General features: G+C 39.2%; 3 protein-coding genes across 4 annotated transcripts; 1 reads left to right on the top strand and 2 right to left on the bottom strand.

The window, feature by feature from the left end:
• Nucleotides 1-980: 980 nt before the first annotated feature.
• On the top strand, nucleotides 981-4,297 carry LOC115683064 (protein SLOW GREEN 1, chloroplastic). The gene is made up of 4 exons (XM_030607472.2): nucleotides 981-1,765; nucleotides 3,008-3,154; nucleotides 3,462-3,542; nucleotides 3,818-4,297. Exons 1-4 carry the CDS (start codon nucleotides 1,037-1,039, stop codon nucleotides 3,995-3,997), a joined length of 1,137 nt encoding a protein of 378 aa, XP_030463332.2. The 5' UTR covers nucleotides 981-1,036; the 3' UTR covers nucleotides 3,998-4,297.
• Nucleotides 4,298-4,490: 193 nt separating this feature from the next.
• LOC115683065 (acidic endochitinase-like) lies at nucleotides 4,491-5,636 on the bottom strand. Its single transcript, XM_030607473.2, has one exon. It carries the CDS (start codon nucleotides 5,505-5,507, stop codon nucleotides 4,596-4,598), a length of 912 nt encoding a protein of 303 aa, XP_030463333.1. The 5' UTR covers nucleotides 5,508-5,636; the 3' UTR covers nucleotides 4,491-4,595.
• Nucleotides 5,637-7,337: 1,701 nt separating this feature from the next.
• On the bottom strand, nucleotides 7,338-16,731 carry LOC115683062 (tRNA(His) guanylyltransferase 1-like). 2 transcript variants are annotated; one of them, XM_030607469.2, is made up of 14 exons: nucleotides 16,551-16,723; nucleotides 16,027-16,185; nucleotides 15,667-15,798; nucleotides 15,517-15,561; nucleotides 14,784-14,953; nucleotides 14,482-14,567; nucleotides 14,006-14,113; nucleotides 12,704-12,960; nucleotides 11,951-12,082; nucleotides 11,824-11,868; nucleotides 10,949-11,118; nucleotides 10,751-10,836; nucleotides 8,040-8,147; nucleotides 7,338-7,738 (listed from the first exon to the last, which is right to left on the bottom strand). In XM_030607469.2, exons 2-14 carry the CDS (start codon nucleotides 16,128-16,130, stop codon nucleotides 7,616-7,618), a joined length of 1,566 nt encoding a protein of 521 aa, XP_030463329.1. In that variant the 5' UTR covers nucleotides 16,131-16,185; nucleotides 16,551-16,723; the 3' UTR covers nucleotides 7,338-7,615. The 2 variants fall into 2 exon arrangements, with proteins under 2 accessions (XP_030463329.1, XP_056168315.1); XM_056312340.1 differs by lacking the exon at nucleotides 7,338-7,738 and having other exon boundaries at nucleotides 8,034-8,147; nucleotides 10,751-10,864; nucleotides 16,551-16,731.
• Nucleotides 16,732-17,635: the final 904 nt, after the last annotated feature.

The following is a 17,635-nucleotide window of genomic DNA, read 5'->3' as shown; positions in this document are numbered from 1 at the left end:
GAGGTCGCCGGCCGCGGAGCTCCAGGCCTCGCCCGGGTCGCGGCCGCCTCTCCCAGATCGGGGCTCCGGGCCCTCGCCGGCGACTCTCGCCCGGGCGGCGAGGTCGCCGCCTTCCCGGAAGGCCTGCAAGGGCCGCGCTCCTTCCCGGCGTGCCAGGCGAAGGCTTGCCACGCCTGCAATGCTATTCTCGTTTTTTTTTTTTTTCGAGCGTTAATTGAACATTATAACGTAGGTAGATGGGACTGAAAAAGTTCGAGGTTTTTCTGAGAAAAAAAAAGTTCAGTGATAATTCAAAGTAAAGTTGTGTGGGTTTTTTTTGGAATTGAGCCTTTCAAGATGAGGCCCTCTTTCACGACCTTGAGGGATATTGCAGCTAGGGGTGTCACAAAAGCCCGAGCTGACCCGGCTCGACCCGACCCGACCCGAATTTTTAGGGTATTTTAGGGTCAGGTCTTATTTTCTCTGGGTATGGATTTTAGATGTGGGTATTTATTAGGATCGGGTCGGGTTGGGCCGGGCCGGGGGTTTTTGGACCTAGCACCAAATATAACCCTTCTCCCCTCCCCCTTTCCATGGGCCGACGACAGACCGCGGAAAGGGACCGACACAAGCGGTAATAAATGTCAGCCTGCTCTCTCTCTCTCTCTCTCTCCATGCTTTGTAAACAAAACTCATTTCAAGATGAGGCCCCTCTTTCACGACCTTGAGGGATATTGCCGCGAAGGAGGGAGAGAGAGAGAGGAGAGGGGGGGACATTAATTTTGCTATGAGCAAAAAAAAAATATAAATCTTTAATTTGGAATATCTCTTGAAAAGTCAAAAAAAAAAAAAAGAACTTTTTTCTTTTTGGTCTGAGAAAGCATGAAAAATACTTTGACATCTATATTCTCCTCCTCTTTAGAACAATAAAAAATGTTAACTTTAGTCTATCTATATAAAGAAAAACACACACTCTCTCTCTCCTCTCTCTCTCTCTCTCTCTCTCACATTTCAAAGCCCTGCCAGAACCCCGGCGCACCTCGCTGCGTCCGCATCAATGGCCGGTTCCTGGGCCGGCGCGAGTCATCTTCGTCTCCCTCCTCCATCTCCGAGCTCTCGCCCCGACCATCATCTCATTATCCCCAAGTCCTACTCCAGCACCTCCCGCGGTCCGCCCCGGCGCGCGCTCCTCCGCCCCCCGCCCCCGCACCGCCGCCCTCCGCCGCCGCTCCGGTTCCGACCCGAGAGGCTCCGCATTTCGCCGAAAGCCGCTGAATTCAACTCGCCCTTTATCCCCCCGGATGGCGACAGGCATGAACCCCGCGTCTTGCTCTCGCCCGCCTCGAAGTCCCTCAAGTTCTTGTCTGAAAAGCTGGTGATTTGTCTTCTGGGGTCGCTCGTTTTCGTGGGGTTTGTCCGTTCGAAGCCGAGCTTCGCGATACCTGCTCAGGCGAGCGAGTCGGGTCCCCAGACGGGTGAGGCCCAGAAGGAGGAAAGTGTAGAGGGGGAGGAGGAGGAGCGGGAGGAGGAGATGAGCGAGAGGCTCCTGGAGACGGACCCGACGAATGTGGAGGCGTTGAAGGTGGTCTTGTATGGGAAGATGAGGAGAGGGAAGACCAAGGAAGCTGTGAAGTATGTGCAGAGGTTGGTGGATGTGGAGCCGGACGAGGTTGAGTGGAGGCTTCTGCTTGCTCTGTTTCACGAGACACTGGGTCAGCTCAGCACTGCGAAGAGGCTGTTCAGGGAAATCTTGGAAGAGACGCCTCTTCTGCTCAGGGCCTTGCACGTATGATCCTTTCTTCGGACTCGTGCTTCTGTTATTCTGATCGGCTCATTTTAATTAGCTATGTTAGACAGAATCTTCGACGATTTTTACTTGAAGTGGTAGTAAGCTTATGCCCGGTTAGAAATCTGGCATAGCTAAAGATAAGTTGATGGATAGTGAAAAGAACGAACTTTGTACATATGACAAAGTGAAGGAAGGTGATTTGAATTGGGTGTTTGCATGATTCTAAACTTCGGCAGTTCTATAAGGGAGTTGGATGTAATGTATCTGGAGGTTTCGCATATGAAGATGTGACTTGATACGCCGGAATTCTCTTTCAATCGAGAATCTCTAAAGTCATGCTCATCGAAATGCTCTATGGCCTTTAGAGTCGGGAAGGGACTTTCTGCAGCTTCATTATTTATAATACGTTTGGACTTGTTTCGCGTCCTTACCATCATTTGGTACTTTTCATACATACATAATGTATACTGTCTTACAGTGACCCCCTTACTTTATTCTTCATTCCTCAATATGGATTTTGTAGAAGATCGAGCTTCCTTATAGTGCCATTTAGTTGTATTTAATTTCTTACTTGCACTTCAGTTTTCATCGACTATCTATCAGGGTCATATTTAACATGTTTTTCCTCTTTTTCTTTCCCTATAAAGAATAGTTAAGTGAATGCCAAAGTGCGTGTGCGAGGGCTAGTATTGATAAATCTGTGCCAAAGGGGAAAAATGACTTTCACTGCGGGTCATCAGCGTACTATGAATAAGCGGGTCAGCTTTAATATGTGTAAGTCCAATGTGAAAAGCTGCCCATAGGTGTACCTTTTCAGGTGCTAATCTATTGGTTGTTCTAAAGGCTTAGGTTAGTCTAATTCAAAGAACTGCCCATTCCCGTGCCAATTCGATGATGAGACAAGCACATAAAAGGATCTGAACTGCAGCTTTAATTTGGTTTTAGGCTTTTACCAACTCCTGGGCCATTCATTAGAAATCTCATTAGCTAATATAAAGAAAATCCACCACAGTATAAAGACTGAACGGATCATGCAGGTTTACAGTACAATGAATTGTTTCTTATGGAAAACAAAGACAAAAGAAAAAGAAAAATGAGAGAATGGTCAGACTAAAGCCCTAGAATTGTGGAGTTGGGAAAATGATTTAGTGAATGATCGCTGATTTATTTTACAATAATGTGTTATTGGTATCGTATTGCAAAATTTGTGTTGAAGCTTATGCTCTTTGTTTATTACAGGGCCTGGCCATGGCGATGCATAAGAACCAAGAAGGGCCGGCTGTCTTTGAGATGCTAAATGAGGCTCTTGAATTAGCCCGTCGGGAAAAAAGAGTCACTGAAGAGCGAAATATCAGGATTTTGATTGCTCAAATGCATGTCGTAGAGGTAGTTCATCTCTCCTACTTGCTACCATTACACTGTTAGTATTTTATATCCATACGTGCACTATTGGCTATCTCAAGCTAAATAGTCTGGTTGGAATAATTTCATTGCCATGTTCTCTGCATTTTGCTTGATTACAAAAACCAGATGACAGAAGGGAAGACCTTAACTCACTGAAACACAAATGGTGCCTCTACCCGCTAGTTGCCAGACTAGATAATAATTATGAGAGAGTAAAGGAAGGGAAGAGAATCTTGTACTAGCAAAACTCGCCACCTTTTTTTAAAGCAATTTATATTTGTGTTTGCAGGGGGACCTGAATGCGGGGTTGAAAGATTTTCAAGATCTAGTTAATGAAAATCCTCGAGATTTTCGGCCTTATCTTTGTCAGGTATGTAGCATGCTCTCTGCCAATTGAAATCAAATCATTACTTTGGTTCTCCTAGGCACGGCTTAACCATCCCTGAGATATGGGCATTCTGCTTCCTTGATCCATACAATCATACCTAAGGTTTCATGTAGCTGCTCAAAAAATTTCATACTTAATACGAGTACGGAATATGATGGAAATACTGATTGTCGTTACTTAATTATACTAATCTAGAATAGGTAAGTTCAACTATACTCTAGCCTCTTAACCCTAAAGTTTATTCCCATTATATGCAGGGGATAATATATAGTCTGTTGGACAAGAAGAAGGAAGCCCAAGAACAATTCGAGACGTATCGAAGCCTTGTACCCGAGGAATTTCCGCAAAGAGGATTTCTCGATGATGTCGTTTTGGCAGCAAAATCAACAACGTGGGAACAACTTCAGAAGGAGTTCAAAGCTGACGTTAGGAACTGAAAGATCAGCCGGTAGAATTTGACATTATCAGCACATATATTCGGTTACAAACATCAAACAGAGAGTTGAAATTAGCTTCCTTAGGGCAATATATAGAACTAGTCCACATCCAACTAAAATGGCCAGAGATTACATAAGGTTAAGGGAGTGGAAGCTAGGTTTTTCTTTTTCACTGAAAAAGAAACAAAAAATGCAAAGGTGGATTGGAACAATGCTGGTCATTGTAGTCTACTGTCAAAATTCCATGCATTGCCGCAACGGCTTTTATGGATGGAATACTACAGATTCTTCATTTTTTAAGGTCATGGACAATCAGAAGCTCATCATGATTGATAAGATGCAATCGTAGAGGTAGTAAGTTACTAGCTTTACCTCTGGTGTCACAGGAAGAAAATCACAAATTGGTGTGCCATATGTAGTGACCATAGGTTTAAGAGTTGTCGTCTATGGACAAGTGACAAGTAGAGTCTATATCAAAGTACTCTTTCAATCATTTACAAGAAACACACCACACAAAAACGTCATATATAATGACTTGGAGACATTCCAAATGTTACATATAACTTATTAAGGTGGCTTATACTAGAAACCCTGAAACTTAGACATCGTTTTTAATGGAGTTACTGTATCCACTTTGATCATCATAATACTTGGACCAGAGCATAACACCTCCATATTTTTCGGAACCTTTGATGGCTGGTAGTACTTTTGATGTGAGATCTGTTGCCGGTATGAAACCGCTTCCAGCTGCATCGGGCGAAGCGGGTAGACCCAGGAAAATCTTAGTGGCATGAATACTCGATGTCCATTGCTTCCATGCATCTTCCAGATTGCCGATGTCTCCCGAGGAGTACTGACATGGAGGGTTGTTGTAGAATTGGACCCAGACATAATCAAATAGACCGGTTTTGAGGGCCCCGCCGACCGACGCATCGGGGAAAGGGCATTGAGGAGCAGCAGTCAAGTAAACCTTCTTCCCGCGCTTGCTGTAACTCGAAAGGTACCTGGCAAGGTCATCCCAGTACAGGCCGGTCCCGCCTTCGATGTCGAAGTCGATTCCATCTAAGACTGCATTTCCCAATGGCCGAGAAGATGAACTTCCCCCCAAGAAGTTGTTCCAGAGGTAGGTCGCCAATTGTTGCGCATCGTTGGAGGATTCGAGAGAGTAGCCACCAGCCCCACCTCCAATCGAGAGCATCACTTTGATTCCCTTAGCCTGGCATGATTTGATGTCGGCGCTCAATGCGGTACAAGGGTGACTGTATGGATCATGAGTATACGGATCGCAGTGGCCGGCAAGGTTTATCATCGGAGTCCGACCAGCGCCGAAAGTCGCCAAGAAGGCTACATTCGCGAACTCATACTTTCCCGTGGCGCACGTCTCCGCCAAGGTTCCTTCGTTCCCATTCTGACCCCAATAGATAGAGATCCCTCCAGCATCGGACTCTACTGCTAGTGCGAGCACTACCGCCAATATGAGCGGACATACCACTACCACGCGATATTCCATTCTCGGTTAATTAGCTTGATTACTCTTCGCTCAATACTGAGAAATCAATTTGAGATCTGTAATCTTAAAATTTGCATGCAAAAATCAGTTGAGGAACCATCGTTTTTATAGTGGAAGTAGTGGCCAGTGTGAAAGAGGAGCTGTTTGGCTTTTGGTGTCAGATATTCAGAGCGTGCCTTGCTGGTCACTTGACCTCCATTTCTATCATGCTTTTCAAATTTTGAATATTGGCGATGATGACAAGAAAAGGTCATGTCTTGAAAGGCAAACCATCACAAATATGATCTTGCCTGAATGTTTTCATGTCTCTTAGCGTTTGTCCATGGCATCCGGGTCTGGAAGAACCGGAAAATGGCGTGCGTTCTCGAGTGTTTCTTGTCGTATGGTGAGTGACAGTGTTCTTTTTTTCAGCTGTATCCACCGTTTTCTTTTGTGCGTGCCTTGATGGTCATTTAGAGACTTAGAAATCCATTGGGCTACAATCAATTCACTCGTATTATAAGTGAATTTGGATACTTGATGATGACCATATTGGACACAAGGTGTATTTACAAAGCAAATCCAACTTTAAATCACAATTAATAGCAGCAAGGTGTAAAAACCGGCGTCCTAATCAAATCCGGGCTTTGCTTAGTATCTGTGGAAATTCAAGGAGAGGTTTTGTGAGCACAGAAAGTATGAGTTTGCAACTCTTCTTTTTTCCATGTGTGCTTTGGCTGATTGATAAGATCGTTGCATGGCGTTTGCACAAAGGAAGAAGTGAAGGAGAATCGAAAGGAAAACATGGAAAAGCATAGAAAAGAATATCTCCGAATCTCACGTCGGATGAAGAATAGTAAATGTTAAAGTTTATAAGAAGTACGTTCGACTGATGTTATTGTCGAGTCGACTAAAGTGAGTTTATAACCCAATGGGACATTAAAGTGATGGAATGTCGATAATGGGTTAGATCCGTGGATAGGCCAAGGCCCTCAATCATCCATACTAGTTTTACGTGCCCCGTCCCCGGGTGACAGGGACCTTGAAATTCAGCATGTGAAAATTTTAATATAGGCTCGGGAGATGACCCATCCAAGCATGTATTGTCTAGCCTACGTCAACTTACCACCAACTTCTGCTTCAATATTTGCAGTTCACATATTTCATGTTAGCTTTTTCATTGGAATTTAGAATCGATCGAGTAAATCTTGGTAAATGTCAAATAAAAGTTGGTAACTAAAAAGTAAGTGATAATTTCATAGAAGAAAAAGTTGGTAAACCTCTTAAACGAATGTTGATAATTTCTTATAAAATTGGTATTTTATTTGAGCTTTTGGTATTTTGAAAGCAATCAAATAAACAATTTAATTTAATGTAAGAATATCTAAGTTACTACCAAATCACAAAATATATTTACCGAAACGGAAAATTTTCGCGCTTTTTCCAAATTGTCCATGGCGGATTACCACGAGAAACACACTTTGCTCCTTCAATGTTGCACCTTCAAGTCAACACTACGTCGTTTGACCCTCCATCCTTTTACAGCCCACATGAGACTTTCTCCCAAGCGTAGCTACACATTAGCATATGATTATTAAAGAGAAGGAGAGTGGAGATAGCCATCATCATCGATCAATTTTTTGGACACCCACAACCTAATTCATCCCAACAAGTTTGTACTGATTGTGAAGATTTTGGTCAATTTGACATGGGTTATAAAAGTGCAGGGACAAAGTGATGCAAGAAATTTCAAGAACCAATGCTGGGAACTTCTTCCAGAGCTCACTCTATCATTAACCAGAATAAAGTGGCGAGACATCCTGCAGTTGTGAACCACCTTGTACCTTTAGGTTCAGCCAAGAACATGAAAGGACTTTTCTTAATATAAATTCACTCAGAAATCACAATTGTTGATCTTAAATGAAAGAATACTTCATTGTCAACCCCCTTCAGAAGGTACCTAATATGCCTAAATGCAACAAATACCGACTGCCCCTGCATAGTGGGAAAAAGTTACACCAGACGCCCCCCAGAAAAACGAAAGAAAACGCCAGTGAAGCTTCAATGAAATATGTCGGAGGAAAAAAAGGAGCTTCTCGAATTCCGCCGGACTCAGATACGAAAGAACATTAACACAATATGCTTGGATGCTCTTTCCAGAAGCTATCTTCAATGATATTTGAGTGGTCTACGATTATATTCTGTTTGACTTCTGTAGGCGTGACATTCTCGGGCATCATAGAGTCCTCTTCCTGCACATTGAGTGAATGTATAATCTTTGGGCAACAATTTTCGATGAAAATCCAAAGTTTATTGGCAGTTAGAAAGTCAACTTCGTCCAAGTACAAGTCTCATTCAACACTTTGACATTAATGGTGAAAGAGTTCAAATCTTTTAAGAGAAAATTTCGGAGTCATGAACAATGTGAATAGAGGCACGCTTCAAATGTGTAAGATCAAGCTAGCTCTTGCAGCCAGCATTTGTCACCAATTCTTGTCTCATCGGTTTTGCATAGATTAAAATAATATGCGATAACATAAATAAACAACAAACCTTCATGCGAAACACGGAGGAGCCCTGGCGGAACATTACAGGTAGTGTGTTGTAGTCAATGTTGAACTGTCTGATTAAAAGTTCATTCTTCTCTCGTGTTTGTGTGCCCTGAAAGTCAAAAACATAGGATGAAAAATTGCTAAAATATAAGGAAAATTCTCTCACAACTAAATGAATTTAGCATCATCATAGAAGGTGAAAAAAGTGGAGCTTGAAAATGCTTCTGCTTATACTTTCCTTTGGAGAGGGGGCCTGAGAAGAGAGTAATTATTACATGCTTCTGGAGCATTGCTCCTGATGCATTTCAACCACTGAATCTATGGAAAGATAATTAATGCATAACAGTCTCATACATCCAACCGCTGAGATGTACTACAACTCTACGAGCGATGCTCTTGAAGCACCCAATAAAAAAGTTTCGGTAGAAGAGAGAGAAATGAAGACTGAAAAATGGACCCAGACTCTTAGGTTGCGCATGACAACTTGCCAAATAGTGTTTGATTCTGTTCTTTGGTTCCCAGAATCAGTTTGGAAATAGAAATCCGTTTGTTTAATTTTTTGATTCTGGGCACAAATTTGCAAGAATTTGTGCCCAGAATCAGTTTTGGAGTAGAATCAAGAATAAAAAAAAAGTAACTTCTTGATTCTAGGAACAAAAATGAGAATCAGTTTTTTTTTCCTTCTTCTTTTTCTTGATTTTTAATATAGCTTCTAATGTCCGACGCGAGGGCCACCCTCGCCGTATCTGGCGAGATTAAAATACTTTAATAAAAAAATATTATTAATAAAAAAAATTTACCGGCCATGGCCAGCGACCAGGCCATGGCGAAAAAAATAAAAAAAATATTATTAATAAAAAAAATTTACCGGCCATGGCGAAAAAAATAAAAAAAATATTTTCAATAAAATTTTTTTTATTAAAATATTATTAATAAAAAAATATTTTACCGGCCATGGCCAGCGACCAGGCCATGGCAAAAAAAATAAAAAAAATAATTTCAATAAAAATATTTTTTTATTAAAATATTATTAATAAAAAAATATTTTACCGGCCATGGCCAGCGACCAGGCCATGGCGAAAAAAATAAAAAATATATTTTCAATAAAATTTTTTTTTATTAAAATATTATTAATAAAAATATTTTACCGGCCATGGCCAGCGACCAGGCCATGGCAAAAAAAAATAAAAAAAATAATTTCAATAAAAATATTTTACCAGCCATGGCCCAACGACCAAGCCATGGCGAAAAAAAAATAAAAAAATATTTTTTAGTAAAATATTTTTAAAAAAAATTATTAATAAAAAAATTATTTATAAGAAAAATTTTTACTGACCATGGCCAAGAAGGAGGAGAAGAAAAAAAGAAAAGAAAGAAAAGAAAGAAATATTAAATATTTAAAATGTTATTAAAATATTATTAATAAAAAGAAATTTTATGCCGTTACCAAACGCATTTCTGTTCTTTTACTATTTCAGGAATAAAAATTTTGAGCCGTTACCAAACGCATTTCTGTTCTTTTACTATTTCAGGAATAAAAATTTTGAGCCGTTACCAAACGCCTTGAAATACACAGAATCAGTTCCCGAGCACAGAATCAAAAAGAATCATTTCTGATCAGAATCTGCTCCCGGGCACAGAATGGTTGCCATGCGCAGCCTTAATAGAACAAGTCTGGAAGAACAAGTAGACAAGAAAACTGGATTCACATCAGATAAACTCCAAGTGGTTGAATCGAGAACAGTTCCATTATTCTTGTTTATTATGTGACAGCTTCTTGTACTAGATTACTTGCAGTGAATGTACGGAAAGTGGGGTGAGAGGCTAATGTACTAGTGTCTTGTAGAGCAAACTTTTCGAGTCCATGAAGACAGAAGAGGTCTTAAAACTATTCCTCTTTCTTTTGGCTTGTCAACTACCAGAAGAAGAAATGAACTTATGAGATGTTCAGACAGTTGATAAAGATGCAACCCTATACTTGGAACTTTTGTTACTTTCCAAAACACTCATATTTCTCTAGCTCAAAAAATTCCAGATCAAAGTAGCTGAAACAGCAGCGATAGAATGATAAAAAATTTGCATGCGGCCAATCTAACAAATATTAGCGTGGATATGCACAACATGTGATCGTGAGGAAGAGAGAGGACTGGAGAGTGCGTGCATGCTGACACATGGTTGGTGTGAGCGAGAGAAAGGGGGATTATGGAGAGAATGAAAATAAAACATCTACAGGTAGAAGAGCACCCAACTGAAATGCAGTTTCATAAAATAATAAGTTTTCCTATATGATAATATGCAGAAACTTTACATACATTTTCTTTTGCAATAACCACCACCAGTTCTCTTAATTAGCAGTACAGGTTATGAATTTACATTAATCAAAAGCAAGATGCAAACATTAGATTGCATATACAGAGCAAACCAAGCTGTTTGCACCAAAATTACATGATATGCACCAAATTGATGATAAATTAGACATGAAAACAAAAAGTAAGAGCACCACTAACATGGCATGGACCAGAGATATTAAGATACGTAAACAAACGGATTTCTATTGCTCATGGGCCCGAGATATAAGATACAATAGATGAAGGAGAAGCGAAAGACAGAGAAAACATGCTCTAGGACTAATAAAGTCTATCAATGCTGAGGCTTCTTCAGATAAGAGGTGGTCAAAAGCATCAATTATTTTTCTTCAAAAGAATTTAGCACCTTTAGATGACTCTGAGCTTCACTTTTACTCTTTCCTGACTTGACAAGCATCCAGAAACATGTGTTGTACTGATTGTTGATGTGGCCTACAAATTTGCAAAATACATTCACCATCTTCTCCAATTAAATAAATAGAATGGACCAAATGTATTTGACTGTACAAAATTCAAAACTATCTCTTCTTAGCCCAATACTCACAATCAACTTGTCTCCACGCCAGATAATCTCGAAGTATTTCAGTGGAAGGATAGCATACAGCGCGTCCATCAAAAGAAGGAGTATACTTCAACTCTTTAAATGGGAAAAAGTCTTTCCATTTCATCACATACGCTGAAGAGAAGAACGACACAATGACAGAAACTATTTGGCTGCAAACAAATGGAAGTGTATGAGGCAACATTTGATTGAATTACACAGCACAAAGCCAAAATTGCGAGCAAAGTCCATAAATCAACATTATGATGTCAAAATCTGGTACATTCTCAATTTTATATCTTCTTGCCACCTATTATGGTAGTCAACCGCTAACATTTCCTGAGAAAAACCGCACTCGAAAAGAAATGGGTATTTAAAAGAAATATCAATCCATTTGATGACCAACATCAGAGCATGAAAGGTTCTTAAATTCACATTCTAGAGGGAACAAACAGGTACGAACTTTCAATAAGCCACATATACAGCCCCCTTGAAAGTAGATGCAGTTCTCAGTTATTTGCCAACATCTTTAAATAGCTTTTTGTGACTTTAGCACAGAGCATCTTTCTTCAACTAACCATTAGAATCATTGGTTTCTGAAATGATTTGTAAAGAGAAAGGAGGAATTCTGAGAATAGTCCACCTCTCAAGAAAAACACCAGTAAAACATACTGTCTATTAATTGAAAGATCTCTAAAATTAATTTCTACTTCTGTGATCTAGAAACTTTTAGCTGAAAGTAATTGGTACTTTGCAGTACAGATGAGAAATATGTCTTCCAGATGTTATTTAAGGTCTCATATATTCTTCTAAATATTCAAAGTTCCAATAAGCATTGGCAGAATCAACAAAGACTGGGGACAAATTTGAAGAGGTACCTGGCCTGTCGCTGGTGAAGTTTAGAATCCTTACTCAAAACAAAGCTGGAGTGCGTAAACCCAAAGTGTCAGTACACCATCAAACGGTGCCCTAAACAATGAATTACAATTTGAAGTAGTAAGATACCTATACTCATCACTGACCCCATAAGAGAAGACAATATCTTTAAACTCTTCCAGAACTGCCACTGCACAGGAATTCATAAGGTTCAAAGCTTGCTGATCATTTGGCTTCTCAAACTCATGAACTTCCGAGAATCTACCAAAACCAAACCGAGAAAATTTCAAGTAAAAGCATAATTATAAGATGCCTCAGTTGTAACTTTGCACTTACATACCATTCACGTTGATGAGAATAACTTAAAGTCATAAGTCTCGAGATGAGCAGAGCATACAGAGACAATATAATTGACAATGACAGGTTAATCTATCCTAAAAACCAATTCTATAAGAACAAAAGTCCTATCCTTTTTATGTCCCCTCTTACCATCTGGATGTCCCCATTGTGTACCTATCAAGTGCCAAGATCTTTTCCTACCCGGAATTCCATCAAGAATCCTTTAGTTTGTAAGAATCAGTGGACGCGGAGAGGAGTTCTAAATCTTGAATGTCGAATGGATATCCTTTGTCACATGCTTGCTTCAAATAGTACACAAGATGAAAGAAAAGGAAAGAAAGTGCCGATCCCTCAAAAAATGAGCATTAGATCACCATCCCCTTCTAAAGCAATAAACATGTCCTTAAGTGTAATAATGATTGCAAATTTCTCCCATGACCATTTGACAGTCCTATTCAGGAAATCCTGGATGAGCTAAACATTGAATGGAATAATCTAATTTCGACATTAAAGGTCAAGGAGGTACTAGCCAACTACTATTACCTGTGGAAGTGGCAACCATCAATTCTGATCACAATCCAGGTAGATGGCATCAACTTGTTTTCAAACAGAAAGGATTTGATATATTCTGCTTTTATCTTCTTTATATCATTCTCAAACGGACCTAGTTCCGTCAAGAGGTATTGCTGTCCATTCCAAAAGTTTCGCCCAGCAATTTGTTCATTGTGGATCATCCTAGGCTTTCGCCGCATTCTTTTGATGGGAATTCCATGCTCATTGTGCTTCACTACGTCTTCTGCCTGAGCAATTTACACAGAGAATAGCAATGTGACATTTTTTTTCCTTTTTGCCAAGTTCAATTGACAAGTTAGAAGTTCTGTGCAACAACGAGCCAAAATTTAAAAGAAAAAAACACTTTCATTCCTATCAAATAGCGATTTAAAACACTATAGACAGATTCAGGGGTATTTCAAGCAAACAAAACCTAACAAAAGCACAACTGGTCAGGTCAATCCAAAAGTCCTAATACTTATTCCATGGCACAAGCAAGAATGTAGAATAATTACAGTAGAGAAGTTCCTCTGTATCATCCACATTAAATGACATTGCCTCTGGAAAACTCTGTGGTACCAAAGTTGCGTAAACTGATACAAAAAGTGCATATACATACAGCTTTGTTAAACCCTGAGTCGACTGGCTGGTTGAACACATTGAATCAGGAATAGGACCATGGTTGGGTCCACTTTTCATCAAATAACCAGAATGGTCAAGAACTGGTCATATTCGACATTGACCCAGCTTAAAAGTTAAACCTCGTGAACCAGTCAGCAATTTGGCAGGATCTTGGACTAGATCCTTGGCTTTTAAAAACATTGAGCAGGAGGCAGCAAGGGGAATTGAATCCCTGACCACTAGAATGCACATCTACTGCCAAAGCTGACTGAGGAGTCATCAACCCGGTGGTTCAACCGATTGAACCAGTTGACCCTTGAACTGGACGTGACACCGGTTCTTAACCGGTCTGGGTTTAAAAACAATGCATACATATGATCTCCCATAATGTGACTCTGTATATGCATATCTCTTAAACAGACCCAATAAAATACAATGAATTTTTCGCCCACGTGCACAGCAGGAGAATGCAGTATTTCTTTGCAACATAAAAATTTATTGATTCTAAGGGAAAAAATTTTGCTCACGTGCAGGATCTTGACAATCACACAAGTTGCATAATTTTTGGACTTTCAAAAATTTTCCCCACGGCAATCCTAAAACTTCTTACAAGATCACTCAGACAGTATAGCATGTCCTAATCTAAGAAGATACAACTGAGAGGAAACAAACCTGTGTCATAAAGATACATGACCCTTGACGAAACATTTCAGGAAGCATTCTGTAGTTGATCCCGAATTGCTGAAAAAGAAGCTCATTTTTCTCTTGTTTTTGGGTACCCTGAAAATATGGCAGATGAATTTAGCCAAACGAAAGTAGGAACCATTGCTTGGTATGGTTACGACATGATCAAAGCAGATGAAATAGGAACCAACACATAAAGAATATAGAGATTGGCACAGTAAGACTGAGCTACAGAAAGTTATACTTTTCATGAGTTTCAAATCAAGAAATAAAGAAAAAATAATTCAGATCAGATAACATGGTATTTAACAGATCAAGAGACAAAGCCCCACAGTTCTTCATTCAACATCCTTGTAAATGAATTCCACTCTAAATAACAATCCCAACAACAGCAAAGAACAAACCAGCTCTATTCTAAAAGAGAGAACATATGCATACATAGAGAAACACAAAGAACTAATAACCTCTAAAACTTCCACTGCTTCCTTGGCAGATTTTCCACTTTTAATCAGCATCCAGAGACAAGTATTGTGAAGGTTACGGATATGACCTGCAGAAAGACAGAACCGGCAATGACTTATCTGTTCCGCTAACTCACAAGTTGCCCTTCAATTACATTCCAACTGCTTAGATTTTACATACACAAAAACTATGAAATTGTGTCAGAGATGTTCAAAGGAGGTAGTATAATATAAAACCAAAAGCATTTAAAAAATTTTGGTTATTTGATTTTCCATATATAATAACTTCGGACTTACATACTTACATTCATTTTGTCTCCATGCAAGATATGCTTGAAGAACCTCTAATGAGGCACAACAAACAACACGTGCAAGAAAGGAAAGCGGACACTTCATTTCCTTATGAGGAAAGAACTCTTTCCATTTTGTGGCATAAACAGAAGAGAAGAAAGACACAATCAGCGACATTATTTTGCTGCAACCAAGATATGAGCAAGTTAGCTACATACACAACATTCAGGAAAAAAAAAGTAATTACAACCTCAATATCTGCGAAAACAACTTTTTATCCCCAAATATGTGGCATGAAGTCTTAAATTCTAAAAATATATTCTTCAGTCAATTCAATATGCCAAGTTACTGAAATGTTTTCTTAAATTGTTCAGTCACCACAGGATTGACGACTTTGGCACTATCCCAGTATTCCAACAATCAAATATTGCATCTAGCAACGACCAGAAAGAACTTTCATACACAGAAGAATTGAGTGTTCCACTTGAATCACCAAACTATTCTATTCCGAATCACTTCATCCCTTTACAGTCCGCTTAGCTAAGACTCTTTTCTATATTGAACTTGTTCTATAATGCAGCTCCACATAGTAGCGATCACTTTTGCAGCAATAGAATCAGCTGAATCAATTAAACAGATATCGATGTACTCAAAGAAGTAAGAAAAGAATATTAGTTACTTCCAGTTACTTTTTTTGTGTCCTTAACCCCCCACATACTTGCAAATGACATGGAGTCTTGAAAGTACCTGGCTCGCCTTTGGTAGAACTTCGTCTTCCTCTTGAAAACAAAACTGCAAGCCATATGAAAAACAAATACATCTAGTTTAACAACATTAATAACAATAATACAGAGATTCAGCAAAGCATGAAAGATAGAAGGAAACAGATAATAGCACCTGTACTCATCATTAAATCCATAAGAAAAAACTATATCAGGATACTCCTCCAACACAGCAGCAGCACAGGAGTTCATCAGAGCCAGTGCTTTCTCATCGTTAGCTTTTTCAAGATCATGGATGTCAGCAAACCTATTGTTGAAAAAGTCAAAAAAAAAAAAAAACATGAGTTGTTAAGCAAGATTAAGCAAAACAAACATTAAAGTCCTTCACTTTGAAGAGTTAGTGAGTGCTAGGCTTGGCTTCTGGCTTTTGAGGCTTTAGTTTTTACTTCTAATGTTAAAAGTGTGACCTTTTTCACATTAAACACACAAAATCTTATAAAAAATATAAATAGAATTATGATTGGTCGATACGTACCCGTCGAAATTGCATCCCTCGATTCGCACAACGATCAAATTCGGCAGCATCACCTCATCCTCCACTTCAAACGACTTCACGTACTCGTACTTGCTGTTTGCCATTCTCGCAAGCAAGGAATTTCTTCTCGACTACTCACACAGAACAATGAGCAAACACCTGGTGGGCATGAACAAGATAAAGCAATTCACACCACCAGCCGTACCTCGAGAAGATAAACCCAAGATCAAAACTTTAACCCACATGAGCAACACACATTGCCGTCATCAATTCTCGACCTAATAGTCCACATGCGATGCCTTATGAATTATGATACTTTCACATCAACAAACCCAAAACATATATGTAACTCTACCACTTAAAGTTGAGCACTAACATCCACACAACCATAGAGCGAGACAGGAGCGACCCACAAACCCAACAACAACAACAACAAGGAACAAAGTTACAGAACAAGGGACAAAACAGAACATCCAGGTGCTGAACTTTCACTTGGAGTTCGATTAAAAAGAATCGAGAGATACCCAAGTAAATTGTCGAACCCGTGACCCGAAAAGCCAGCAAATTCATTCACATGCGAGCACACAATTCCCAGGACTTCATGCTGGAGGTTGGGGGAGCATAGAGCGGCGAGAGAGAGACCGCAATGAAACGGAAGACGCTAAAGAATTGCAGCACAAAAGAGAGAGAAGTCTAAGCAGAAGGTCAAAGTCGTCGGAGACAGAAATTATTTCCTCCTATTTATTTTTTATGAGTTTACCATAATCACGACCTAATATTTCGTGCCATTTGGAATAACTTATTTTTGGCTACTTTTATTTAATATTAAACTTCTCCAATTTTTTGTAAACTTACACATGAGCATTTAAATTTTTGTTGCGAGTAGTGTAAAAAATTGTCGGGAATATTTAAAACTAATGTTTCCTTTTTTTGTTTGGGCAAGAAAGTTATTTGGATATCATTTTGCTTTCAAAAGCCAATCCAAAGAGGGCTTTAAGTTTACACTTTTTAAAATAGAAAGTAAAATTCGTCATTCAATTTGTATATGTAGATCGATCAGTCCAACTAAACTTAAACCGATAGATTAAAGCCTAATCAAACCGCCGAAAAGTTTTGAAACTTGATTACAATATCAATTATTCGATTTAGTTAGATTTTCATATCGATCCTATATATCATTGGGAGGGCTCATTCGTATTCTTTGAATAGGAATAAATATAAGAGCACTTTCACATTGAATGAGCCAAGATGAAAACAAAGAAATAGAGATTGAGAAGTTGACACGTGAAATTTAAAGTTCAAAAATGTCTCCAAAATGAAAAAAGAATTATCATGACCGACCGCCCTACTTCATTATAATCAACAATAATAAAGTTATTGATATAACCATAAATCAAAGGCGCAATTATCTCTCTTTTCTATTATTTTTGACTTGAGAAGTTGCGATCGTAGAATTAGAGAAGTCATGCAAAATTGAGCTCTAAATTGCTTCTATCTTGATCGGAAGTCATGCATGATTATGTAGTCATGAGATTTTGCCGCGGGTCTTGATGATCGAGAGCACCCCGCGACTAGACTTATAATATTCTTTTACCTTTTGATTTCTTTT

This window comes from Syzygium oleosum, unplaced genomic scaffold (assembly GCF_021117445.2).
Source record: "Syzygium oleosum isolate NSW1041296 unplaced genomic scaffold, Sole_v2.1 Sole_v2.06, whole genome shotgun sequence".
NCBI classification, from domain to species: Eukaryota; Viridiplantae; Streptophyta; class Magnoliopsida; order Myrtales; family Myrtaceae; genus Syzygium; species Syzygium oleosum.
The sequence above is the reverse complement of the archived record's forward strand: the minus strand, read 5'-3'. Positions and strand labels throughout refer to the sequence as shown.